This window comes from Chelon labrosus (genome assembly GCF_963514085.1).
Source record: "Chelon labrosus genome assembly, chromosome: 9".
Classification (NCBI taxonomy): domain Eukaryota; kingdom Metazoa; phylum Chordata; class Actinopteri; order Mugiliformes; family Mugilidae; genus Chelon; species Chelon labrosus.
In genome coordinates, this window is record NC_140359.1 from 10,040,484 (window position 1) to 10,067,642 (window position 27,159).

Sequence of the window (27,159 nt, forward strand, 5' to 3'; positions counted from 1 at the left end):
AACCCATTACATAACTTACCAAATATAAAAATACCAGCAAACAACACGCATACAGCTTCTGTCAGTATCTAGGGAATACTATACAGTACATTTCCAGTATTTTTTCATGTCCTTTTAGGTATAAACAAATAGATGAACAATGGATTTGTATGTGTGTGTGTGTGCCACATACATGGGCTTTCTTTCTGGCACTCACCCACAAACCAACCCTGAGTTACCATCTGTTCAGCGTGATGAGAGAGGACTGACCAGCCATCTCCCTGTCATGTCTCCACGACACACCTAAATATCACGTCTGTTCACAACCAAGCTCGACTCACAAACGTGATCTGTTATTCACTGATTTGCTAGATTGTTTTATGTTTCAAAGGCACACTGTCGGGCAGCAGTGTGGCTATTTTGATGCTTTAAATAGAAGGAAAAGGCTGAAATGACATTATATTCTATCGTAAAATACTTGTTTCTATTGATTTAAATAAAAATCTGCGGATAAAAACATGGCAAATGAGTAACATGCCGCATAAATCTAGGTTAATGCATTTTACATACATTCATATGCTAGCTTTCCTTAAATATTTTATTGTATTTGTGCAATTACACGAACCTCTGGTAAATAATAAATATTCCATCTATGCCATAATGTTTCAGCTGAGTATTTCTCGGTGTCAATATATTTGCAAAGCAATTAAAAACAGCAAACACTGACCAAAGTGCTATACAAACAGAGTAGTAGTAATGAGACAGTAAATGAAAACGACTTACTAAACGGAAATGTACTGCTCTTTAAGATTAAAATTGTACTGTTGTTTACAAAACTGATTATACAGGCCCCGCTAAACTATTACTGACTGATCTACCTTCACTGGGACTAAATCAGTGATGTCTGTTTAATGGCTGAATAATAAAGAATACAATCTGTGACTAGTCTGCGTCATTTGTTTCAGTTCAAGAGGAAGGAATTCTGTGGAAATGAAATGAAAGGATTTCCTACGCAATAGCGAAAAGTGAAACCATAAAATCTTAATTTCAACTGTCCTGTTTCTCTAGGTATAAATGAGTCTGAGGTGATGCGGCAACAATAGCAAGTGCCTCGGAGAGACTTTAAACAGCCAGTGAGTGGTTCACTAGCACGATCTATCAATCAGCGACCCAGCTTTCATACACTAATGGATACGAACAATCAGCTGCCCGTCAAAAGGTGTTGTTAAAGGAATTATGAATGGGTTTGTACAGATAGCGCAAAAAGAGCCCTGCAAAAGTTGCTGTGCCAGGAATACTACGGTAAATGTCAGATGAGATAATTAAATAATTAATGTGAATTAATTATGGAGGTACTGTAAGTCACCACAACATCACTCCTGACTACACACACACACACACACACACTTATTCCCTGCAAAAATATTATACTCAAGCTTTTTTTTTCCTGGACATTAAATGATGCTGATCTAGGAGAAATGAAGCAGGTGTATTTTTTATTTAGATAAAATTAGAGGACAGGACATCTTGACACAGATAATGCATGCATTCCTTCCTGCACTCATCTTCACGGTCTCCTGTTCAATAGGAGGGACCACACTTTGTAAAACCACATGCCACATACAGTCTCCATGGCTACAGCACACAGTGAAGAAACCATTAAACGCACACTGAGGGCAAATTCTCAGTCTGAAAAAAAAAAAAAATGAATCACTGTGAATTGCTTTTAATATCTGAGTGTGAGCCCATCTGTGACACAGAAGTTTTAATCAAAGGATGTAACAATGATATTGCATAACAGCTTGGATTTTCCTGTGCTAGACATTTTACATGGGCTGGCGTATAGCCTATTTATTTATTAAGGCCCATCCATTTGTTTGTCAGTAAATAACTTAAAGCAACTTCGAAGACTGTATTGTTTTGCAGTTTTTTTTTTCTTCCAGACAATAACAAACGCGATGCAGATTCGCCTGAGCCCTCCCCCCCCCCCCCCCCCCCCCCCGGGCCCATACGACGCATTCAGCCTTGAAGCGGTACCAAATACTTGCTGTAACGCACTTGGGCACCTCTTTTATTTTGGTGCTGCGGCACGGACGGCCCTCCATCTCTTGTGGCTGCCCCGATGCCTTTGAGCCCGGAATGACATCATTTGCGTAGAAAGAGAGAAACGGCAAGTTCAAATGGGGACAGAGCAGGGAAGCCAAAGAGAGGAACTTGGGCTAAGTTTGGGCATTTAAGATTTCGCGAGTGAACTGAGGGCCTTACCGTCTCGCCAGTGAGTGGATCGGATGCGGTGGACATGGTGAAGCGGCGGCCGTTTCCTCCTGCGCGGTGCAGCTTCAGCCCTGCCGCACCTGCTGCGATCCCCCCGGAGCCAAACGCTCGTCCTTCACGCTGCCTCCTCCTTCCATGTTGTCCGCTTCACCCAGAAAGCGATGTTCTCTGCCTCGCTTTATGCCTTTGCGTGTGTGTGTGTGTGTGTGTGCGTGTGTCAGCTTGTGTGTTTGTGCGTGATGGAGGGTAAGGAGGAGGTGTGTCTGAGCCTGCGCTTGTGCTCGTGCCTCCGGAGGCGTGGTTGTGCGTGTTTTTATGAGGAAGGATGGGGAGGGGGTGCTGGTGGGATGCTCAGTCTCGGAGCAGCAATGCGGTCTCTCTGTTCGCTCTGAATATGGGAGCCCTAAAAGCCAACTGCAGGAGCATTTCCGGGGGAACTGCTGGTCGTTTGGCCATCCTGCTGTGTAAGCAGGTGCTTTGTAATCAGTGGCGCCCATCAAAGTGACGAGCACGTCAGGCGATTACATTTTTAGAAACTTTACAGACAGAAAAATTGCAGATTTAGGTCCGTCATGCACTTGACTGATCACTGCTGATGTTCCTCCCACACGGCTGGACACGTGGTGGGCACGGTGATGAGAAAGAATCAGCCCTTTGCCAGTATCACTTCATTATTTGGTCTATAAGATGGAAGTAAAATGTGAAAAAAATAAAATAAAAATCCATTTATAACTTCCCATAAGTGACATTATTATGATATAAAAATGCAGCAAATTATCATATTTGAGAAGTCATATTATGTAAATGTTTGGCATTTCCCTCAAAAAATGACATTTCTGTCTGTTAACTAATATGCAAACTGACTAATTGTTGCAGTTGTATAGGACTGTTTAATAAAACGTTAGTATTACGTAGTTGTGTACATGATGGAGTCCATTTAAACTGTTGTGATTGAAGCCTACAAATCCTGCATGGTGTTCCTCGTTAGAACAACATATCGATGCAATCCGCATCTTCTCTCCTGCTTGCAGATCTTTGTCATTATACCTTCCGTAGCTTGCCCTGTGCCACACATGTCTGCCCCAAGTCTCACCTCTCCACATCCTTCTGCATTGTCTGAACTGACGGTGGGGACAGCTGGCTGTGAGCCCCAGCCCGAGCATGTGACTGCTGCAGAAGAACTGCTTACTGAGGCACTCTCGCAGCAGATAGAAATCACTACTGACAAACGGTGCTGATCGGGCTGAAGATCACAATGATACTTAGCTTTGACAGAGTTCAATTTGTTGCAGGGGAGTCGGTTTTCCACTGCTTGAGCACAGTAGATGAGGACCATTTTTTTTCCACCCCTTTTTATTATTATCTCGAATTTTTACTGCCTGCCCACTGGTTACAAAACACCACAGCTAACGGAGACTCCATCTGTGACATACCACGTGTATGATATGATTCAGAATACAGTGGATCTCACGTTGTGCGGCGTCCAGCATCCCCGAGAGTGGGATCTATCTGAGCGTGTGTGACTCACTCTCTCCAGCACAGTGCACTGGCATCAGTTTGTGTCAGCTGTTGGTTAGCAGGCATAAGTGTCTGTCAGCTGGCTGCTAGCAGGTGTCTCAGGCACCTCGTAGACTCTGTGGAGAGGAAATCAATGGCTCTCTGTTGATTAGAGGCCCCTCTGACGGGGATCAATCAGGCTTACACCATCACAAAGCAGCAACATTAAAGCAGAACACTGTTTCGACTGCTGAAACACAGCTTGCACACAACTCAGTAAACAACCTCACGCTCTCCAGCTGTCTCCATTTAACTCTATGTACGATTAAGTGACTCTGTAAACTTTCTTTCTGATTCTGTATTTCCTGTTGGAAGGAACTGCATAATAAGGTGCAGGGATGCACACACACAACCAGGCCCCATTGCTTACAAAGTTCAACCTTAAATAGCCAGTGTGCCATTCAAAGCAACTCTGAGCTTAACACGGTATGGATGTGATAATGCAAACAAATTCAGCTTGACTGCGTTGCAAGAAATCTCCAGGGAAGCTAGGGATGATACATACGGCCCCTGCAGAGCTGAATATTTTACACAGCCATAATTAAAACTCTTGGATAGACGTATGACTGAACGTAGTTGGTTCTTTTAGATCCACCCACAATCATATGTAGACACTGTGATTCAGTGGACTCGCATTAACAGGGAAGGGACACGCAGCCATGGGGAATCTGAAAACTCAGTGGGAGATGCACCCAATCTTCCCTTAATTCCAAATGAACCCTGATTAAGCCTTCAGCAAATTAAACCACTCAATCCTCTCTGTCCAACTTTCCCAGATGTAATTTACAGTTGCGGCAGTCCATACTGGGAGCACGCCACGCCATGTTTTCATGAGGAATTAGAAGCAGCCATTTGTAGTATTTGGATGCTTCTTCAGCACCAAGGGGCCCTGCAGAATCCACATTGGCGTAGTTTTGACTCCCGGTGCATCAGACTAGATTATATGCAAAAGGATTGTTAGGCTTTTCCAGAGGAAAGTAGCACTGCCAGAAGCACTGCAGGTTGCTGATACTGCATGTTGTAAAAGTAGCGGCCGTTTAAAAAACAAAAGAAAAAGTCAAGATCACAGCCTGAAGAAACCTTGATCCAGTTTTTGTTTTAGACTCATAGAAGAGGGTAAAAATAAGAAGCCGTTACATGTCATTTTTCCAGGCTTAATTAGGAAATTGTGTTTATTTTGGCTGCACAAAAAAAGAACATTCCAATCCACTCCAAGTAGCACTTATAAACAAATTCATGTGCAAGTCAAACCATTTGAGAGAGGTATCCATGGTAACGCACACTGAGTAGGAGCAAAAGAGACTGAATTGATTTCAAAGAGAAGGAAGAAAATGCTGATGGGAGTCTTCCATGGAGACCATAAAAATTCTACGTCATGGAGATAAGAGGAAGGGTGATAAAAAAAAAAAAAAAGCTTGTAAACCTTCAACAATCTGCAAGTGTGCAAGAGCACCGGCGGAGGGATTCAGCAGTGTCGCCTCGTATCACGCTGTTCAGTTTTGCAGCCACGTACGGCCTGGATGTTTCCTAGGCTCCAGATTATCTCCACCAGAGATTGACAGTTTAAAGTCAGCATAAGGTTCACCATAAGGAGACCCCTCTGGCAGCCTCACGGTGAGGATAAGATAGGAAGAAAACTCTGCGCTCATGTGGGCATACTCTCAGATCCTCCTCTCACTACATGTAGGTCAAAGTAAGAATAGTGTAGATATTATTCACAGCTGCACTGAGCAAACACAAACTCCACTGTCCTGGTCTCTGGAGTCGCAGTAAGACATCCCATGGTGCAACTTAATTAAATCTTTATTACACACTCCTCTCTCATCCTTCATCATCTGCTATTTTGGCAGAGGAATCACTCAGTCATGTGTGCAAGTTTATTAAAGGGGAAACACATTTGGAAGGCAGAGATTGGCCTCTCCGTGGGTGCTGTTTCTTTCCGAGAGCTCCAGACGATGTGAATTATTTGTGGTAGCGCATTGTCACCGTGATATTGTTATGTAACAACCAAAGGAATGCGGTTATATTACATTTGGAGCATACTGCTCTACAGAGCTCAGAGTTTGATGAGAATTTTAAACTCTGATTAAGGTCAGCAGGAGGTTTTATAATGCAGCACTGTCATTAAGGTCCCGCTATTCAAGACTGGACAGACAACAAATCTTTTGTGCCTCAGCTAGGAAGAATCAATGAGGGCCTCTAAATATGGATATCATTCACCCTCCATCCCACAAGCAGCACAATGCAAAGCAGTACTGGGTTGCACTAATTGTGCAAGGCTGTAGGCCATGTTCGGTATAATAGCGGTGACAGCCACTGTTTATCATTCAAAGACTGCCATCTGAGCATTGAACAAAACATCTGAATTGTAAACTGGTTCGATTTTTTCATTAACCGGTTATTGAGAACACTTGATGTATGTATTCATTTGAAATCAATGATTTGACTCCAGTGCCTGGAATTCTTCCCATTCAGATTCTGCCTAGTTTGCATAGCCACCCGTCAAATTACACGCGCAAATCAGTTTTGACGCTTGCTTCAATTTGTGAATAAATAGCGTCTTAATGTATGTAATTACGCATTCTGGTTGGAACCATCCAGATGCACCTGTGCTTGCTGTTTCTCGAGGCTGTTTAAATGGGTCAGCTCTAGAAATATCCTGGCACGGAGAAGAAGTCATCAGGGCCCCTCCCCTTCTGTCTCCTCTCCTGTCTGTTACAGAGCAGGACTATTGCTGGCGATGCCACTGAATCCTTTATTTGTGACCAGCAAAGTCGCGAAAGTTGTATCAAGATGATTGCACAGCAGTAAAATAGCCATTTATCTTATTTTCACGCGGATTAACTCTGTCCTCTGTCAATCCTTTGAAAGTGTTAGTAGAAACAATAAAATATGCCATTCTTGATCAAATGAGTATTCATACCTGCATTTGTACCAAAGAACAGTATGGCTCGTGGGGCAGCCAGATAAGAAATTTAAAAGAGCACACGGAGCTTTAAAAACCACACTGACCTTTCAAGATGGAGCAGCTATATAACATCCTGCCTGCAAATTGGATTTTGCACTCCAGACACCTTTGTCTGCAATGAAAACTTTCAAGGGAAAAAGACATTGATCCATTTGGTGATTAAAACTGAACCCTTTCACTCTCGGCATCAAATCTGGCAGCCAAAATATTTAGACAGGGCAAGTCATTTTATAGCTGGATGAGGGAAAGTAAGATAGCTTCCTTTTGGTGCATTTGTCCCAGCTGTAGATGCAGGCATTGATTTGTACAAGACAAGGCAATGAGACACATCGTTCTTTTGAATGGGTGGCACATAATACTATTGGCCTCTCTCATCTGCAGCTGCTGCATTCAGACTTGAAGCCCTGACGAAAGTCCAAAATATAAGGGAACATAATGCTTGCATTTTTCTGCAGGCGCCATGAATCGGGCCACTGTTCTACGGAGAAATGATGAGGCTAAATTGTGATGTGTGGTGTTCAGGGAGTCATCTATCAATATTTGCCATTAATTCGTTAATAGGATTATGCACACATTGGTATTTGTGTTTTTTTTTTCTGTTTGTGTGTAACTCCAAACTGTGCAATTAATTTGAATCTCAGAAATCAGTGAAAATGAAACTTTGTTGCTTAGCTCCAGTAAAAGTCTTTTCCCTGCAGCTTTACTAATATAATAACTAACTAATGCAATCATTACAGAGTAGCCTGTCTAAACACTTGTAATGGTGTCCTATAAAAGCAATGGACTTCCTATTTGTATGATAACTGAAGTAATACTGTCCAAAGAGACGTGATGATTAGTTCTGTGTGGAAGGCTGTAGACCCACACCACCTTGTGGTCACATTAGTGTGGTTGCTATTAAAACTACATTGTAGTACATTTCAAGTCGGTAAAACTTAGAAACAGAAGTTCACCTGCTGCCTTATAACTTGTTAAATTATCCACTGAAGAAAACTAATTTTAACTTGTCGAATGAACTCACAACTCCCCTCTAATTTCAACTAAACAACTGTACAATATTTATATCAGTTGCCATTTTAAGTTGAGAGCACTAATGTTTTTGTTTCTCCTCAAATTTCTCATCTTGGCAAGTTTTAAAGTTTAGCTAAACTTCAGACAGATACATCTTGTTTGTTCAAAAGTGGAACATTTATTTTAAAATATATTGATAAGATGCTGTTTAGGCCATTCAGAGAGGAGGAGATTAAAAAAAACAGCCTCTTTGGATGTATTCCTGGTGGGGAAACGGCTTCTAAAATCCACCCAACTGTTGCGCTTATGGTGCCGATATTTTTGCTGACTTTGTAATACCGCGGTTTAATCCTCTTTGCAGAGACTTGTTTCAGGGGTTTTGCACCTTTATAGTAATAGTTCTGTCCAATTAAAAAATGCGAAAACGCCGGCGGTCAGTTTATTTCCCAGCATTTATATCATATCGCCCCTCCTCCTCCCCCATTGCGTCTTTCTTCTCAGAACTTAAGACATGAGTTATATGAACACAGACAAAACTCACACAAAGTTTAGTCAGTGGTTTACTTTAAGTTTAAACTGCTCAGCAATGTTTTTTTTTTTTTGAAAAAGTCAATTTTCATAGCATGATTATTTCATGATTATGAAATTTTGTCCTCTGGAGAGGGCTGGAGCCTATCCCAGCTGTCATCTGGTGAGAGGTGGGGGTCTATCGCCAGTCTATGCTGGGCTAACACAGATAGAATTGGGAGGAAGCCGGAGTACCCTGAGAGAACTCATGCAGGCACAGCGGGAACATGCAAACTCCACACAGAGAGGCCCCAGTCGGCCTGGATTCGAACCCGGAACCTTCTTGCTGTGAGACATCAGTGCTAACCACCACGGCACTGTTCCAAGTAAAACCTGAACCTGGAAGACCTGGCACAGTTTCTATCTATATTCAGCCAGGAATCAGAAATGACACAGTCTCTGTTGGTCATAGACTTTATTAGACATGTGCATGTTTTAATAACATACTCATTTTCACATAATATAGCTACATTGCATATAACATCTATATATTTTTTTTTTGTACATTTAATTCAATATTCCACCATGATTTACATTATGCAGTATCTTATATTTGATTAACAAAAACCTCAGCTTTTTGATTTTACACTCATGACGTACATTTTTAAAACCGGCAGGCAATGACTGACGATCGGTTTCACTCGAATTTGCAAGGATTTCATCTTTTCACAATGATTATACAGTGCATTGAGGAAACAATAGAACTAGCTGTAAGGAAGAAAACGAGGTACATTCACAGTCAAATATAGCCACCATAAATAAAGTAAACGTTTAAAAAGAAAGATCTGTGAATATTAAAAAACAGAAATACAAAACTACTTCTATGCATCGCTGTCAAGGCTCGTCCTGCTTCTTGCAGGAGGCGCCGTGGCGAATGGTGTGTCTCAATACGGCCAAGAGGCCACTGACAGAATGATATTTTTCAAAGTTAACCATCCATGCTTAATGTGATTGCTCATTTTCATAAATTACACACTCAGCGTAACAATTACTGCTCTCACTGATTATCTTGACAGTAGGCTAAATTGGACTATTACATACTGAGTACTGTAAAGTTTAAAAATATAGCTCACGAATGCATAAAGCCCCAGATAGTGGTGCCTCATAGAAGAAGATGATTCGAGTACAAAATAATTCAAGGAAAATGCACACATTAAAAAAAACAAATAGAGACACACGTAATATCAACAAGCACAAATAGCAGCAGGGGGAAAGAGGCGACAATCTGCATCACTCAGAGCTCTGTACAGCACATCTATTTGGTTTGACCAGTTACAGAACAACATTCACACATTTATGCACCATTGAGCACAAGGGGTCACTGTGGCTACACAAATAGACCGATAAACACAGGCAGCATGGAGAATCTGCAGGGGGACCAGGACTTCTTTAGGCTTTTGGCTATTGGGTCTTCTCTAAAAAGCATGATATTGCCATACTGCACCAACAATCTAATGCGCTCCTTCTGGAAGACGTTTTTAGTGCCTGGAAAAAAAGATTTGTTTAAGTAACAACTTGGACTAGTGACCAAAGAAAGCTTCATCAGTGCAAAGAAAAGGTGGCAGTAAGTGCTAAATCTACTGCAGAGGAGCATCTTACAGTTGACACTGCGATACTTTTACAAAGTTTTCCTTTCTTTATTGTATAGATGAACCTCATTATGATACATTCCTTGGCTGAGTATGCTTCGGAGCATGGCCTCTTCTTGCAGTAAATGAACCCGTTGAAAACCGAGAAGCATACGTGGAAGCAGAAACTCTGCTGCACCGCACGATACAGACTCCGCGTTGAAGTGCAAAATCCCAATAACCTCACCTACTGCTAAATCCTAAAATATTACTGTACATCCACTAAATTCAACAGCTGGTTTACAGTCATAGGGTTTTCTCATCACATTGCTTTGAAATCAAGGGACAATGAAATGAAACTGTCATTTTTCACTAACTGTACCTGAACAGTTGCTGTGTCCCACTGTACACCACCTGTCACAGACACAGCAGCACCCCAGAGTGGGAACAGAGAGTTGTTGCTTTGTCAAGTGACAGACGAAGAAAACCTGAAAATGTAGACTTCGTACATCAGTCCATGTCATTGTTATTCAAGTATAATCTTGCAGTATACTCTGTGTGCAAATGTGTTTGAAACAATAAAACATTCTACCTCATCAAAACGCATGCTTTTCCTTCATTTTTTGTAAACAACCACGATAAGACTGCAATGGAAGACCCTCACCCACACACAAAGTGTCACAATCAATTGGACATCCCTGAGACAGCTCCATTTGATTTGACGCTCTTGTCTGTGTAAGGCATGCTTTTAAGGTGGAGAGCTTTTGGGCTTTTGTTCTTGTGCGACAAAGAGTGGGAAGAAAGGTGAGGGGCCACGACATACTCACGACACCAACTAGGCTACGTTACTGACTAATTCAACTACGTGGGACAACACGGTTACAAGCGCCAAAGTCAGGGGTTGGAAAATGCAACCATTGCCTCCTATTGACATGCAGCTAAGACATCACCATGAGCGGTCAACGGCTCGAACAGATCTAGCGTTTGCTAACACGGGACACCCTATGTGTGCAGCTGTAGTGAAGACTGGGCACTGTACAAAAACTACGAGGAGGGAGGGGATCGAGAAACGAGGGACGGCGAACAGCGGCATTTTACTGTATCTTAACCCATATTTCTGCTTGAAAAGTGTTACATCTGTGACATAGAGTTTAGAAAAAGAGACCAAACGATGCTTCATGTGGGTGCATTTTGCCACTTGCAGAGGATTTTGTTGTGGCTTGTTGTTGTTCCTTGTTCCCTGTTGTGGCTAACAGATTATTTAGAAACTCTTCATTCAAAAAGAGAGAGTGTCTGTCATTTAATACATTTTAAAAATATACAACATGAGCAAGCAGGGGACAGTAACACTGGGTTGGACGGAAATCTAACATTCTGCAATCCTCCTGACTCAAATAACTTTTGAACAGTGCCTTAATTTATTGAAACATAAAGACCACAATGACGTTACGGCACCAACAAACAAGTGGGAGCAGTGTTGTGTTGTTCTGTTTCTTATTTGTGTGTAAGTGTGTTCATGCATATACAAGCTTTTGTGTGGTGCGCACACAGTTTGTGTGGATGACTTGCTTAAGCTTGAGGCAAGGCAAGGAATGTTTCAGACATCTGTGCCTAACTGCATTCTACTTTTTGTTCGTTTTAACTGTTTAGGCAGTGGGTGTCAAGTGCGTACATTTTCACATCAGGCTCAATGTACGTGAATTGAAGATGGCGTCCTGTTGGTCCTTGTTCGTGGGTGGGGGTGGGAGGGGGTAGAAGTGATCTTTCTTTCACTTTTGCCTGTCCTTTTTTTTCTGTCAGTAGGAGGAGGAGGGAAGAGGGGGCTTATGCCGTCTCAGTCTGAGAAGAGACTGGCAAAAGATTTGCGTAGATTGCGTATGGTTTCAGCCTTCACCTCGTCCTGGCTAAGGCTGGCTCGTGGCGCTGGGGTTTCTGGAATGTTGAAGGTATTGGTAAGAGACTGGGACTTGCTATAAAGAGAGGAAAATGGCAATAGAGGAGAGGGAGAGGCTATTAAAGTCATGCAGCAAACCCATGGAATGAAAAGACTGGAGCTCGGCAAGGCAGAGGAAGAGAGAGAGAGGAGAGGAAAGACTCAGTAAAAGATGACAAAAGCGCATTCCTTCCCTGAGGTCATTCACTATCACCTTATCATTTCAAGTTAGAGTTGATATGATATGAATAGTGAATGCCTTTTCTGGATGCCAAGTGATGCATGTTTTTTTTGTTCTTGTTTTAGCTGGGATTCATGTTTATTTCTCTAGTTCATTTATTCATTTAATATAAGCATTCAGCAAATATTTAATGCATGTAATCCTTTTGGCTGCAGCCTATGTGATTACATGCATTTCTGATTAAAATTCAGTATAGTAATGAAATATGTTCACTCTGTGTTTACCAGTCACAGTAATCAGTCACTTACAGTGATCAACTACATCAAGATGTCGACATTTTCTGTCCATCTCCACTGCTGAGAGAAAACTCATAATTAAAGATTTGGCCACCCGGGTCCCACAGCTTTAATTGTGGCCGAAAGATACACAACAGCCTCTGCTTGGTGTTTTAATGAATCGCAGAGTTCTCCAGAGAACCTGAAATGTTATGTGTTGTGAAAGTGCTGCTGAAGGACTGAAAAAATGTAGGTATCAATAAACCATGCACATTCAGGTGGATCATTTATCAATAAAGAGATTTCCTCTGTGGCATGCATATTTCACAGGAGCAAAAAGTAAGAAGGGATCTTTTTTTTTTAGCTGTAAGGTTCTCTTTATGAAAAATGAGATGAAACGGATCCTGAATCAAATGCGGTTGCTTACTTTAGTTGTGGGGAGCCACTCAGGCTATCTTGACTGGGCTTCTGTGGGGGCTGTGGCTTTTGCTGCAGAGGGGGTCGTCCTCCTGGGCCTCCCTGCCCTTGAGCGGCGGGTCGCGGCTGCTGGGTGGTGGCTGCTCCGGTACGACCCTGTTGGCCAGGAGCTCTCTGTTGCTGCGTCCCCCCCTGTGACTGCTGCCTAGGGGGTTGAGCAGGCCTCTGCTGCTGTGGTTGTCCACCAGGAGGTTTCTGGCCAGGGCCTGCTGCTGACGGTTTCTGCTGCTGTGTTACAGACTGTTGCCTCTGAGCTTGAGGGGAACCTCCCTGGCTGCGCTGAGGAGAGCCTTGCCCAGAAGTAGGTCTCTGGCCTTGAGGAGCACCCGGACCTGGTGGCCGTGGCTGAGCTGCAGGTCCTTGGCTTGCCTTAGCCTGGGTACTGGGGTCACCAGTAGCAGGGCTAGCAGCAGATTGCTGGGCCTGCGCAGGAGGTTGGCCTTGAGGTTGTGGGCGCTGCTGAGATGGGGGGCTTTGCTGGGGACCACCTATGATAGCAAAACAAAAGCAGCGAAGACATCCAGTTAGTTTTATCATATTACTGTCAACAACAAATATTATCACTCAGTTTAGTTTTTCATTGCGGAAAATATCCAGTTCATACCCTGAGGTGAGGGACGCTGTTGAGCCTGTGGTACTCTGGGCTGAGAGATGGGCTGAGGAGACACAGCTTTCTACAAAACATACACAAGTTAAAGGGACAGAAATTAATCTTTTATAAAATAAGAAAGGAAAAAAAATGGCTTATAGTACATAATAATATTCCCACAAAAAAACGAGCCTCTGCTGCGGCCTAGCATTTAAAGACAACCAGTATTGCATGCCAACAACTGGGGCATGATGTGTCAAGACTTTTTAGAAAATTATACCAATAACTTCTACGATGATGACGCTCATTTAGTGTACACAGGCCTGGCTCTGTAAATGGAAAACAGGGGATTAACACAGCACTAGCCACTAACCACAGCAACAGAGGCTGTGCATGCTTGTGCAAAGGACTGAGTAAGGGAAGGTGAGATAGGGAAAGGGGTCAGAGTGACAGAGAGAGAAATCCATCACCATCAAAAGAAAAGTGTCTGTAAATCTGGCTAGTGTCAACAGCTGAAATCCAAGAAAGTGTGACGGCCTTGAAATAACCCAGGAGGGAAAGATCAGATAAATATACAGTGAAAAAGACGATCAAGCAGGGGCTGGGAGCCTTGGCTGCGAGGCTTCCTACTGTTAGAGACACCTCAGAGACAGAAAGATGGCCTGAAGCCTGAAGATGGATACAAATGTTGCCCTGTTCGAGGTTAGTCCAGGCATGTTGTTGTTTCAACCTTAGTACCAGGATAGCTGTGAGTATTGCTGTCTGGAGCTGGCATGCTGGCTACTGTTAATTACATTACTAGCACATCAATCCCTGAAACTGTCTGTCTGATACCTGGCAGGCATATGTCAGCTGATCCTCTGCACCTGAATGTAAAATACTGTAAGCACTGACTGCCGAGGTCCAATCAGACGCAAACTGTTTACATTTTATTGGCTACAGTTACACACTGTGAGTGTGCTAAAAGGGTTTGTGTTAATTTTGAGAACTGCAGTCTTCTATTGTGACATCTCTATGGCCTTTAAGACGCTTTCAATTTCCCTTAAGTTTGGTCAAAGCACTAAAGCCAGAATCATCACTCTATTCCACACAAAGTGAACCACAAATACTGCACCCATTACGCTAACTGCTGACTTGAAAGCATGAACGGTTTATGGCCAACGAGTCCAATTATTCAAGAAATAGGTGCACCCAAAATAAAAAAAAAAACTATATCTGGCTTGACATAGTTTACATTCCTAACAAAAGTGGGAACATGACGAAAGGTCAGCGGTTACTGGAATAAGCACAGTGTGCCTGTATTTTGAACACCTGTGCTGGCTGGGCCGCTGCGGCACGGACTGTGGAAGGGCTTGAAGTGCGTGGAACCGACTGGTTCATCTTAGAAACCACCAGTTCTGCAATCTGAACACGATCCTCATCCTGCTGGTCCCCGATCAGTGGCATTGAACAGTCGTCAACCTACAACACAACAACAAGGTGAAATCACCAGATTTCCTTTTTCACAACTGGCACATATTGATATACTGTATGTGAACTGTTTTCTAGTACCTCTATAATGTAGTCCTTGCCATCTTTACCATGCAGAGCCTCCACAGCACAGATATCCAGCCCTCCGAAGATGTCTGCACAAGAATCAACCCACATTCTGTACCTGCAATGACACGTTAAACAGGGATATTATTATACACGAGGCATCGCGTGATTTATGATTTCTTTTGACTTGCGGTTATGTGCTCTTACTTGTCTGACATGGCCACCTGCTCAAGCATAGATGAGCCAGTGTTAGTTTTCCAGTTGCCAGAAATAGAAGTTCTCCTGTAAATCAGGGTAAAATTTGACTTTTGTTTACCATTTGCTGGCTCTTTATAGTTTTAGTTTTCGAATTAGCATTTGTGGTGCTTTCACTCACATGTAAGCCTTGTAATTGTTGCCAATCTTCTGGATGCGGACGTCATACTTTGCATCAATGAAGGGCTCAGAGGTGGCATAAGTCTTGGTCAGTGCCACCACACTGGCAATATCTTGAAAATCATATTGATTGTCCACTTTCACCTGTCAAAACATACACATGATGAGATATAATGATGAGATTCCAAGGAATATGGTGTTCATATTGAGTGAGAATACTTGGAGGACTCCAGTACTACCTTTCCCATTCCTGAGTGAGCATGGCCCATCTTTACCACTACAGGGAATCGAGGAGAGGTTATCTGTAGAAGAGCATCATCAGATATCTTATCAGTGAAATCCATCATGGTACTCCAGTGATTATAACACCAATTTGTTAATCAGTTTCAATCAAACAGACTAAAATCAGCGCAGCCCTCCTCCATATCTGCAGAAATTCTAATTCACACTGATGACTTGAAAGCCAGCCCAGTTCTGTCAGCCTGTGATGGCGGGGGTGAAACCGACAGCTCTGCTGCAACAGTCTCAGTTTAACTGTACTGACGCTGACTTGGCACACCGATAATCAAAATGTGTCTACCAGTAATGGAAAAAAACACAAGAAGACCCAGCCCAGATAATTAGAGTGGTCTCAGCTGCTACACAAGATAGATTATTGACATGGAGGTAAATTACCCTTCTAACATGTGACCCATTAAGAGGGTTAACCTCTGTGTGTCTGTATGCCTAAGGGTTGCTTAGCATGAAGACATACCGATCAGCACAAGTGAAAATAAGGAGCTGGAGGGCTAAGAACTCACCATTTCCTTGTGGTTTGGATAGTAAACCTGCTCAATTAGCGGGAACTCCTCTGGGCCCAGCTGCTTGTGGAGTCTAGACATCTGAGCAAACTGAAGCAGACACGAATGTTTAAGATGTTGATTCATTTGTCTGTGTAGCCTAATTCAATGTGCGCTTCAAATGAACAAATTAATTAAATTCTACTTGCCACCCATGGTTTGTCACAGAAATTGTAGACAGAGTGCAAAGAGTTCACACTTGGCAGTCCAGCATACTGCAATCCGATCACCATGTTCCGGTGGTCTCCATTCTTGTCCATGCTGAACGCATGCTGTCTAATCAGCACAAAGTCTGGCTTGAGGGATCTGGTAAAGAGGACATGAGCAAAGTATTACACTGCACTGAAAGACAAACTGATCAGAATTTGCAGCAGGGCTGTGGTTATTCTTTACTAGAAACATTTTGCAGAGTACTTACTTAGTAACCTTATGTCCACTCCTAATCGCATCAATGTCCACATTATAGGTGCCTGTGGAATTAGCCACCAGGTTGATTTCAGAGAACTCTGCCTGAAAGGACAATAGCAAGGTCAGTCCCTATAAACACCATAAAAATGATCCTGATCAGGGCGTGAATGGCCATGTCTACATCAGCCAGACAGAACCGGTGCAATTTTAAGATGTGAGACTTTGTTTGAAGTGTGTTCCTCCTGTTAAGAGGCTGCGAGGCAAATAATAGAAATGCCATTGCAGCACCAAGTAGAAAGACAGAAATAAGACAAAGGGAAAATGCCAGAGGCAAGGAAAAGGATTCTTTTGGGAGCTCCTCTATTACTGAAGAGTATGTACACCACGAATTGCCACTGACCAACACTCTATCATTAATATTCTTATGAGGCTACTTGTACTCACATTTACCAACATGATTATTTCTCTGTTGTTAGGCTGCACAGACAACTGATTTATCAAGATTACATAGTAAAAGATCACTCATACTGGCTTTGCAAATACCAAACTAAATATTTTTTCTATTAATCAGATGCCAGAAAGAGCTCGTGGAAATAAATGCAGCGCACCCACGTCCTGTCAATACTCAATAATGAGCTGGATCTTGGGACAATCATCAATCTAAGGGGGAGAATGAATGATGATGACCGGCAAAAAATGCAATCTAGGGCAATCCTTTAATCTGCAAAGAAAACAAAACCACCAATACACCACCAGCATTTCTTAGCTTTGATCAGAGGCAGTGTTGTCTGTCACAGATAATGTTATATGTCTCTGGTCTATTCAACACAAAGTTCTAGAGTCTTAAGAAAAAATGATGTAACATTTTTCCAATTGAAGTTACCATCTGGTCTCAAGGCCCAGTGGAGCTTGGCTGTCTCTGTTATCTTTATTTGGCAAGTTTTCTATCCTTCTAGTAAGGAGTTTAAATGGACATTTACAGTATGAAGCTTACACAGACTTCCATGAAACCTACCTGTTCTACCTTGATGTCAAATTCACCGTGGACCTTCCTTCCTCTGAAGACCTTCACCCTGAATGTGAAACAAGAAGTTAAATCCAGCTCTCGGTTGTTTCCGAAAACAAAGATACGTGTGATTTAGATTCTCTTTCCCTTGTAACTGACAGCTGACATTGAGAATAAGCCAGTGAAAATACAGCATGTTGTCAAATACACAAAATAAGCTGACATCGGTGGAACAAAACCCTCCTTTCCACACACAGTGCTGCATTATGTGATAACTGCCTGCAGTGCATTAGGATTGGGCAGCTTCAGCCAATATAAGTATCAATCCTGAGTTTTGATGTGATAATGGAAGATTTTCCATCTTATTAGCACCCATAGAGTATCATCTTGAGCAAGACTGCAGCGTTTTATCACCTGTCACTTGTGTGCAAAGCCCTAACAATGATGCATCATGTTCACCAGTGCAGATGCAAATCTAACCTGGTGAGTGTATTTTTCTTGTGCACAACCACTGAATTTGAAAATCCCTGCATCACCATGGTGCACCAGCCAGCCCGCATAGTGCAGTGTGATATGTTTTAAGCATTTCAGCGACAGAATGCAACACGGATGCAGCACTGATCGCCAAATAAAAATGGCTTCTCTGCCGTCAGTGCGTTGCGCCTTTGCCATGCCACTACCAGCGCGCACACGCGCATCTGCAAGGTGTTACTGATGTGAGCAAGAAGCCCACGGGCGCTTTCACGTGATGCAGGGCTACCTCTCAGCACCGGGTGAATCATATGACCTTCTAGATGCTAGGCCACTGCAACCCACGGTTTGGCACACATTTCTTGTCTAGACGAGTCACCGAGGAGCTGCCGGCGCCCACTGCTCTTACCAGTCGGTCTGCTGGTCGTCGATCACCAGGAGGATCTTGGCATTGCTGGAGACTCCGGCTCTGTCTGCTGCCTCGGATAAGGTCGCAGCCGCAGCAGCCGTGGTCTGTTTGACAGCATTGGATATGGACGAGAAGAAGCCGGAGCCTCCACTTCCTCCTCCTCCTCCTCCTCCTCCTCCTACTACTCCTACTCCTACTCCTACTCCTGCACCTCCTCCTCCTCCAGACTGCTGCTGGCTGGTGGACTGGCGCCTCTCCGACGGCCCAGGCGACACTGCGGGGCTTTGCTGCGGCGGGTCGGGGCGTTGGAGGTCGGTCATGTAGCCATTGGGGAGGTTGGACATGAAATTGCTGTCCGAGAGTCGTCGACGCAGGTAGTTCATGATGGAGGTTTAGCGAAACGACGGAGTAGGGGTCCAAAAAATCCTCCCACTGACTGCGACTTACAACTTGGAGATCAGGAAGAAGAAAAATGAATGACTAGGCCACTTCCCCATGAGCAGAAACAGAGATATGTGTTACCTAAGGAAAAACAAGCCCTGTATCACTAATCCTAAAGAAATTTAAAATATATTTCTTGCAGTAGTAAGAAGTCGTGACAGAAAATTGGCTTAGGCACACGAAATCAGTTCATAATGGAAATAAGGACTGATGCAAACGAAATCAATAATTCATTGGGCTATTCATATCCGATTGATTCAGTTAATGAAGCCACATATCAAACCAGTCTGTAGTAACATCCATAACAAGGCATGATGGAGCCTACCTGGGAGTGTATCCAAACTGATCCGCCCCAGCGATGAGTTGATGGCTGCTTATTAGCTATTATCTCTCACTGGGATGCCTGCACGCAGGTGACTCTCATGTCCTCTGTGACGGGGCAGGCAGGTCGTGCATCGGGCTTGAACCTGTGAAATAAATAAAGCTACCGTCCTTCCTGCATCAACGCCGTCCTTCCCCTCAAGCCCCAGTTTTTTCCGTCTGCCCTGCGTCACTCCCAGTCATCCTGAGGGAGAGGATCCTGCGAGGCTGGACCGCTGTCAAGTTGGCCAATGTGCGGACGCAAACTTCCGGGTTTTGCTTTCAAAATAAAGCTAATTAGGACGTAGCTATATGTTTTTGTAGCTACTCTTACAAAAGTTCTAATAGGCAATACACCTCAGCAGTGTAGCTGAAATCTAACACGTAATTAACAGTGTCACATTTTAAGTTAAATATGTCCGTTTTTAGTATAATGACCATTTTAGCGCCTACCAGCAACAGTCCTTGTCATATGCAAACCAGAAGTTCAACTGATATCATTAGGTGAGAAGTCTAAGAATAAGAAATCTGCCTTTTAATTTACACGGCTATTAAAAGGAATCGACTCAAAATCTCAAAGGTTTGCTGGATCCAGCTTCTGAATTATGATACAGTCTCATCAATAAACCAAATAACACATTAAGGGGTAATAATTCAATCACTTCTGCAGCTACTGAAAAGCATTCAAACACAAAAATGCTGCTGTTTTGTAGACTCTTATTAAAAGACACGTTATTGAACTTCCCGTCTTGTCCTGGCTGCCCTTGTCTGACTTGACGCAGTCCTGTGGTGGGTTATGAGGGTGGTGCTGATGAGAGCAGAGTGGCAGGGGCGTCGCTCTCCGTCGGATACGAGCCTGCTGTTGACTCCACGGGATACGCACGAGTGTTGATGGCATACGGCGTCCCGCCGAGCGCAATGAAACAGCAGTGGCACACTTACTGCCTGGCTTTCAGGCCTCTGACACTTGAGTGTGACTTTTTGATTTCCACCAGTCAGTACAGGTCTGCGCGACATGCGCCATCTGTTGGTGATAACAAGAGTCAGTGATGAGCACAGACCCCCTGGCAGTTCAGGCCTGTACTGTGGAAACTGCATTGTGTGCTGGTAACTGAGCGGTGTGGTTAATAACAGAAGACAGAAACACTGCTGGGTTTCATTTTTTATTTTTATTTTTTCATATTAGAGTTGTGTATGTGTTTGTTTCATTCTGTGTAGTTCTTGCAGGATGTTTGAGCCCCAAATAAGGCGTTTAATGACCCCTTCTGCACGAGTCAGTCGTTGACATTTTATTTTTTGATGCAAGCCGCCCTCTTTTAGTTATCAGTTCATTATTATATTTATTTTATTGTTAGACCTTACAATTTTTAAGGTCAAGCATTTCAGCTGAAGCTTTGTTCATTTCTGTAACCCCATATTGTGTTGAAACAACTCAAAGAAAGCTTTTAATGAAATAGACCATTGACTTCCACTGACAATATCATGATTATTATCATCACTGATCATTAATATGAGCGTATACGGCCTATGTTCTATCTTGTGGCTTCATTTGATGTCACACTTAAGTCTTAAGTGTTACTTCAGAGTAATTCCAGTTTCTCATGTGAAAATATTTCATTGTTTAATGTGTACAGATGTAAAAAGTATAGCAGCAATACTAACCAATATTCAAATGAGTAAAATAAAGTTGTGGTTACTCCAATGACAAACTAGGCTATTTTTTGTTGCACAGTCACAATCATTTCTTTTTTTAGCTTGAGATTAACTAAAATTTTTGTTCAGCGCTCACGTGCAACAAGCAGAGAAGAGCTTCCTCGCCGGTCTGACGTACTAACATGAGGACAAGACTAGAACTCGACTGACCACTTATAGATTCTTTGCATTTTCTAACCAGATTCTTTGCATTTTAAAATGTTAACACTGCGTGGAATTTAACGCTCGTCAAGCGGGTTTTTCAAGATGTTTATCCTAAACACTTTTACATTTCTATCCCTTATCAATCAAAACGCACAATTCCATAATGTGGGATTAATGGCATGCTATTGAAGTGTGTGGCTTAAGGGGGCACTGTTGAGCTTAATTTAAACCCAACCTGATATGTTTCATTTTGTATTAACAGCAAGATTATTATACAGAACTATTTCAGTCATTGTTGTCACCCTTTTATATTCAACAGCATGATTAAATGAGTGGTACATGAACCCAAATTAAGTTGACATAAAAGATATTTTTCAGTGATTCTTAACACACTAATGTGCAAGCACGCTCAAAACATATTAACTATTCTCAGTGATTATTTTCAGCAGGAACAGTGTCACAGTATCGGAGTGAGCGGCCTCCGAAGACATTCAACGTGCAGCCAAACTCCTCAGTATGCTCAGAAGAGATTGTTCTCATGGCAGCGGCATTTTCAGGACTTAGGAGTCTTTGTCTGGCCATCAACAAAAGCCTTTGGATTACTGGTGAGGCAGGCTCAGAGTGCAGCTGCATGCGTGTATGGGCAGGTCAGTGGAATGACTGGAGCCTCGGTGGGCTAAGCACTCAGAAAAATGCAGTTTGGTGAGATTGCAGATTAGGGGGAAGGGAGGAGGGGTGGGACAGGTGCTGACTCCATGGACGGAAACAAAAGACACACACTTTACCCTCAGGCACACTCGGGAAAAATTCTAAAAGTTCAGTGTGAAAAAAATCTTTGGTTCATTTTCTCCCGTGGTATTGTCTACAAAATAAACTGCTGTTGTTGGATAAAGCAAACGTTACCTGGCGTGAATTGCGCAGCACCATGACATTTAGCAACTACTTCACTTTCTACTTGAGACAGGCCTATCTGTGAGCACATTCCACCTATAATACAACAACACAGAGTGAACGAGGGCTTTCCATTGGCTAAGGCGGCAGCCAATCTGCAAGCAGGGAATAAGTCACAGGGAAGCCACTGTGCCTATCTGCACACACCTGATACTTTACCTGCCTGAGCTCAGACCAAGCATCTCATTACCTTTCCAATACAATCTATAACTGAGGCGCATTGTGTTCTGTAAACTCCAGCAGTCAAGGTGTTCCTCTGTGTTTGGATTCGCTAAGATAAAGACCAGGAGACATGGCTGTGGCTAACTTCCAATACATTACTCGGATGAGCAGCGGCTTCAAGGTCTACATTTTAGAAGGTAAGCAGCGCTTTCCTTTTCTTTTATGCCTTCACGTTGCTTGCTGACAGTGACTACTTGCATTACATAGAGATGTGTATGTAGTTCTATGTTCTAATTAAGCTAAACATTTAAGTGATCTACATCTATATGTATTCAATCTGATGTCACAACCTTATTTCAACATCTGTGTTCATTACAGTGGTATTTACCTTTGTTCGGGTCATGATATCTAGGTAAATAAAGTATCAGAAGAAAAAAAAGATTTAATGACAGTCCAATGGAAGATCTCAGGACAGTCTCAGAAGAACCTTTAAAATATACTTTGGATCTATGTTTTTTTCTAGATACATGAACTCTTCTGAAATGATGAATAAAGGACTCCGTATTAATACTTATGGGCATTCATGGCCCTCTACCCTGAACTGCAGTTCTATAAACTGTGTGTTTCTTTTGGTTATCATTAAAATTTGATTACACGCAGTAAACCAGAAGGTCAGACGGCATATTCCCTCTGCTAATAAGGAAGAAATATCCATGCCCGAGGCATTAGAAAATCAGCATAGGTGTGGTTATACCTGCCCCCCTCCACAATAGCACTGTGTGTGAAGGAGTAGCTCATAGGTGTCGGAGTGTTTAGGCTGGAAGGAAATGTGAACTGGAGTGAGCAGATTGGGCGTGAAAACACTTTTCACATTATTCCATTTGTCTTGGAATACAAAATAAACAATCCACTGTCGTTTCAGTTCAGCGAGGCTGCAGTCCTTTTTAGCAGGGTTGATTTGAATACAGTTGAATAGACTGCGCCAGTCGTCCCATCAATTTCCAGGTGTTAACAGAGCATACAGTCAAACAATGGATCACTGTAATTATGCTCCCATTACACATCGCTGGCGTTTGGACTGTATTCATGACACTTGAGGAACATGCCTGCAGATGTATTTGGGACATATTCCTGCTTTAATTCAAACATAATCACTGACAAACTTTCTTTTATAAAAAAACCCTGATAAATCATTTTGTGGGGTGGGATGCACTCCATGCTGCTCTTATTCAACACACCAGTGACATCATGGATTGCTTCCTGATATGTTTCAACTTGTGTAATTGCAAAAATCTAATACGTATATATATATATATATATATGTGTGTGTGTGTGTGTGTTCACCGTAGTGACCCTTTGACACACGGGTGCCGCCCAAATCAGCCTACCAGAGCCAGTTTGACATTTGGCGCTCCATCCTGACCTATAGTGTTGATTGGACGCTCTGAGCGTGTGACAGGGCCGTATGCCAAGATTAAGCAGAAAAACAACATTTACCGTTAGCATTGAATCAGCTGTATAATGTTGTAACCTCACTGATCAGGTAGATCGAGTTTTACAGCTTAACGGAGTTTACGATTAACGGTGACAAAAAAAAAAGTTTTCCCACGAATAGCAGTCATGCAGGTTGATGTCATGGATCAAAACAAGCAGTTACTCATCAGTGAGTGCTACACGCCAATTAAAACCAACTGTGCCAGTATATGGTCACTTGCAATGTTTTAGCCAGTTAACTATAGTCAAAAAATATGATTTAATTTGGTTTTTAAAGCCCCGGTGCCTAATCTAATTTTGCACTTTAATTTTGTTTTGTAGGTCAGCCCCACCTCAGAAGCGAGGACAGATTCAGACATGTGACGAATGACAGAGCTCGAGGCCCGGCGGTGTATCCAGTCAAACGCAAGCGAAGCCATGAGAGAGGTCTAACTTTGGAGGAAAGGTTGGTGAAAAGGTTTATTTGTAGTTCTGTTAAAAAAAACATATTAATTGTTTATTCTGAAAAAGATGTGACCTATTCTGATCTTTCATTGTTTCAGGCGGGAGCGGGCGATAAGCAGGAGCAACAATAAAGTGGCACCAGCGCCAGCACCAGTGATGTTCAGCAACAGGCAGAGTCCCACATCTACCCAGAGTCCGACACCCAGCCCCACCAGCCCTCTGCCCGCAAATGTGTACTACACACCAGTCATGGACGAACCCCTTGCCCTCATCAAGAAACCAAGAAAAGACCCAGAAAGCACAGTGGAGAAGACCAAAAGCACAACTACCAGTCCAATTCAGGTGAGAGAAAAAAAAAATAGTGTTGCTTGAGTCTTCAACAAGCAGATTTCATGGAAGATATAGGATATCTGGGCAGTCATAACTTAGGGAACGTGGCAGATCTGCATGTCCCTTTGTAGTCTTAGAATAGCTCTAGGCTACCCACAGCCGTGGTACATCTCCCACCTGTACTCAGTGAATCCAACTGCACAGGCATTCTACTTCCAGGAGTGTGTGCAGGCCTAAGCATGCCCGAGCTATGCTAACCAGCCGGATTCAGGAAGAAAATGTGAGCAATGGAGGGAGGAATGCCATCAACAAGACCAAACAGACTGCTTTCTCTTTGACCTGTTTATGCCACCACAATGGGAGTGATCTGACTTTCATGGGCAAACCCAACCAGTTTAATCAGTTTGAAATCATTTTGTTTTTTTGTATACACAGTTATTGTTGTAGTGTAGATGGAGTGCACAGTCAGGTTTAGTGATACACATTCAGTGTAATGAAAGGAAAACACAAAGCACAGTCCTTTCTGAGAGCTCGTAATCCAAATGAATGACACACTTGTCTGTTGTTGTTTTTTTTTTAATCCAGATGCGCCCCTCTGTGATCACTCGTGTGTCCTCATTAAGAACCCCCTCCAGCAGACCTGAGGTCCACAGAAGCCACTCATCAGGTCTGTCTCACACTCTTTTCAATGAACTCACTAACCAGACAGCCCCTCCCTTGTCGTCACACACGCTTCATAGTGTAGATAACCGCACACGTTTACTGACTCACTCAGGTGTGTATTTGACGTTTGTCATCCATCCTTCCTATTTCAGTGATTTCCAAATGCAACTACGATCGTGTCCTTGAGGAGCATTTCCAGAGAAGCCTTGGGGTGAACTACCAGAAGGCTCGCTCCCAGCAGCTCTCCATCAGCTTGTCCGTTGACGACCACTTTGCCAAGGCTCTGGGAGACAAGTGGCTGCAGATTAGGCCCAAGTCTTCCTCCTGTTCCTCCACACCTCCCAGCAGTCCAAGTGTAACTCACTCCCCCACCTACAGCCACAGCCCACACCAGAGCCACAAAGAGTCCACCAGCAGCTCATCGCCGACTTCCGGCCACTGGTGCGTCAATTAAAGCAGAATTGACCTCCGGTCCCGGTGGGAACTGGACTTTGTGACTTTTAACATTTCACTGCGAACAGCTCTGCTTGTCCATGCAATGGAAATGTCAGCGCTAGTGTTGAGAGAGCGAGCTAACAGATGCGGGAGTGCTGTCAGTTTGGACCCCTGTGTGTCCAGTCTTAATACACAGTGACGCAGACAAATGTAGCATCAGTCCTTGTTTTGCTACATTTCTATCCTCTGCTTGTTGATAGCATCTGAAAACCTGAGATACTGTAGATGGTGATGTGGGATGGCTGAAAAATCAGCCAGATAATCCTTTACATTTCTTTTATTTTGTGTCATTCTTATAAAGCGGCTGAATGCCACAATTTGATTGTATTGTATTTATATTCTGATGCAAATGGGTTCCTTACAGTCTATATGACTAACTTATCTGCTGTATATTATGCCTTTTAGCAGTACACACAACAGACTTTTGAAAAGACTATGGAAAAAATAAAATTCTTAAAAAACAGTTCATGTTTTTCATGTGTTTATTTGTAAAAGCTTGTTTGCTGAGTTTAATATGTCAAGTCTGTGAAAAACACTAGAAAAAAATAATGAATAAACGAAAGGAAGGTCGTGAACCCACAGAGGCCGCGTATAAAGCAGGCAGGGTAGTGAACCAGACAACCTCATTTCGCTTGTGAGTCAGCGTGCGTCTGCAACACGTCCGCCGTACATTTTACACCAGAAGTTGTTGCCACACACTGAGTGGAAATTAAATGGCTGCATGAGACACTCATTGTGGACTTTTTCCTGTAAGTTTGAGCGCGTTCAGGGAGCATGTCCCAGCAGGCTCCAGGCCTTGTGTTCTGACATTCCTGTCTCCTGAGAAAATGACTCTGTAAGATCCTACAGATCCTGTTTGGCAAGGGATAGGAGGGAGGGAAGAGGGGAAGGAAGGGTTGGGCTAACATAGGCCTGAGCATGAGAACCAGCCACGCTCTTCAGTTACTTATTTGCATGTTCCATCTTGTCTAATTTTAAATATGACAGGCAACACTTAAATAAAAAGGCATTACAAAGCTTCTGCCTTTGAAATTACAGAGTCGGACATATTTAAAGGAAGGAGAATTAACTTGGCTGTTGTGACAAGTTGAACATCTTAGAAAGAAAGCTGTAAAAGGTGAGAAAAAAGTATGAACTGAGGACGTCCTCAGACAAAAATTATTAAAGATAATTATTTAAACTTGTATAAAATAATGATCTCCACAAAATATATTCAAATCCACCAGCCAGAGACATACATTTACTCCAAACATATCACGCGGTGTGTCCCTGCAGTATGTGCAAGGACAAATAGTGTACGAACTGCTGATTATTACTTTTCTTCATAAAGTCACAAACTGGTGTTTCAACATGGTGTAAAGTCATCAGCCAGTTAAATATGAACAGGGACACTGACGCCACCTACAGGCCGTAAGGTAGACCTTAACAGGACGACATTGTCACAGACAAATAGTCTCATGCGGCAAGATGTGCAGCACAAACAGCCAAAAAACAAAACACATAAACCCGAATGGCCGCTCACCTTTGACAGAGAGACCT

General features: G+C 42.9%; 2 protein-coding genes across 2 annotated transcripts; one reads left to right on the top strand and one right to left on the bottom strand.

The window, feature by feature from the left end:
- Nucleotides 1–11,758: 11,758 nt before the first annotated feature.
- syn1 (synapsin I) lies at nucleotides 11,759–18,806 on the bottom strand (the record flags this gene model as incomplete). The annotated part of the gene is made up of 13 exons (XM_084551244.1): nucleotides 11,759–11,894; nucleotides 12,741–13,278; nucleotides 13,395–13,464; nucleotides 14,691–14,840; nucleotides 14,931–15,033; nucleotides 15,123–15,197; nucleotides 15,292–15,434; nucleotides 15,530–15,592; nucleotides 16,091–16,180; nucleotides 16,279–16,435; nucleotides 16,548–16,639; nucleotides 17,553–17,610; nucleotides 18,424–18,806. The coding sequence occupies 13 exons, from the start codon at nucleotides 18,804–18,806 to the stop codon at nucleotides 11,759–11,761; spliced, it is 2,058 nt and encodes a 685-aa protein (XP_084407370.1).
- Nucleotides 18,807–22,167: 3,361 nt separating this feature from the next.
- On the top strand, nucleotides 22,168–26,083 carry vgll4l (vestigial like 4 like). The gene is made up of 5 exons (XM_084552307.1): nucleotides 22,168–22,391; nucleotides 24,010–24,133; nucleotides 24,231–24,474; nucleotides 25,048–25,129; nucleotides 25,278–26,083. Exons 1-5 carry the CDS (start codon nucleotides 22,325–22,327, stop codon nucleotides 25,577–25,579), a joined length of 819 nt encoding a protein of 272 aa, XP_084408433.1. The 5' UTR covers nucleotides 22,168–22,324; the 3' UTR covers nucleotides 25,580–26,083.
- Nucleotides 26,084–27,159: the final 1,076 nt, after the last annotated feature.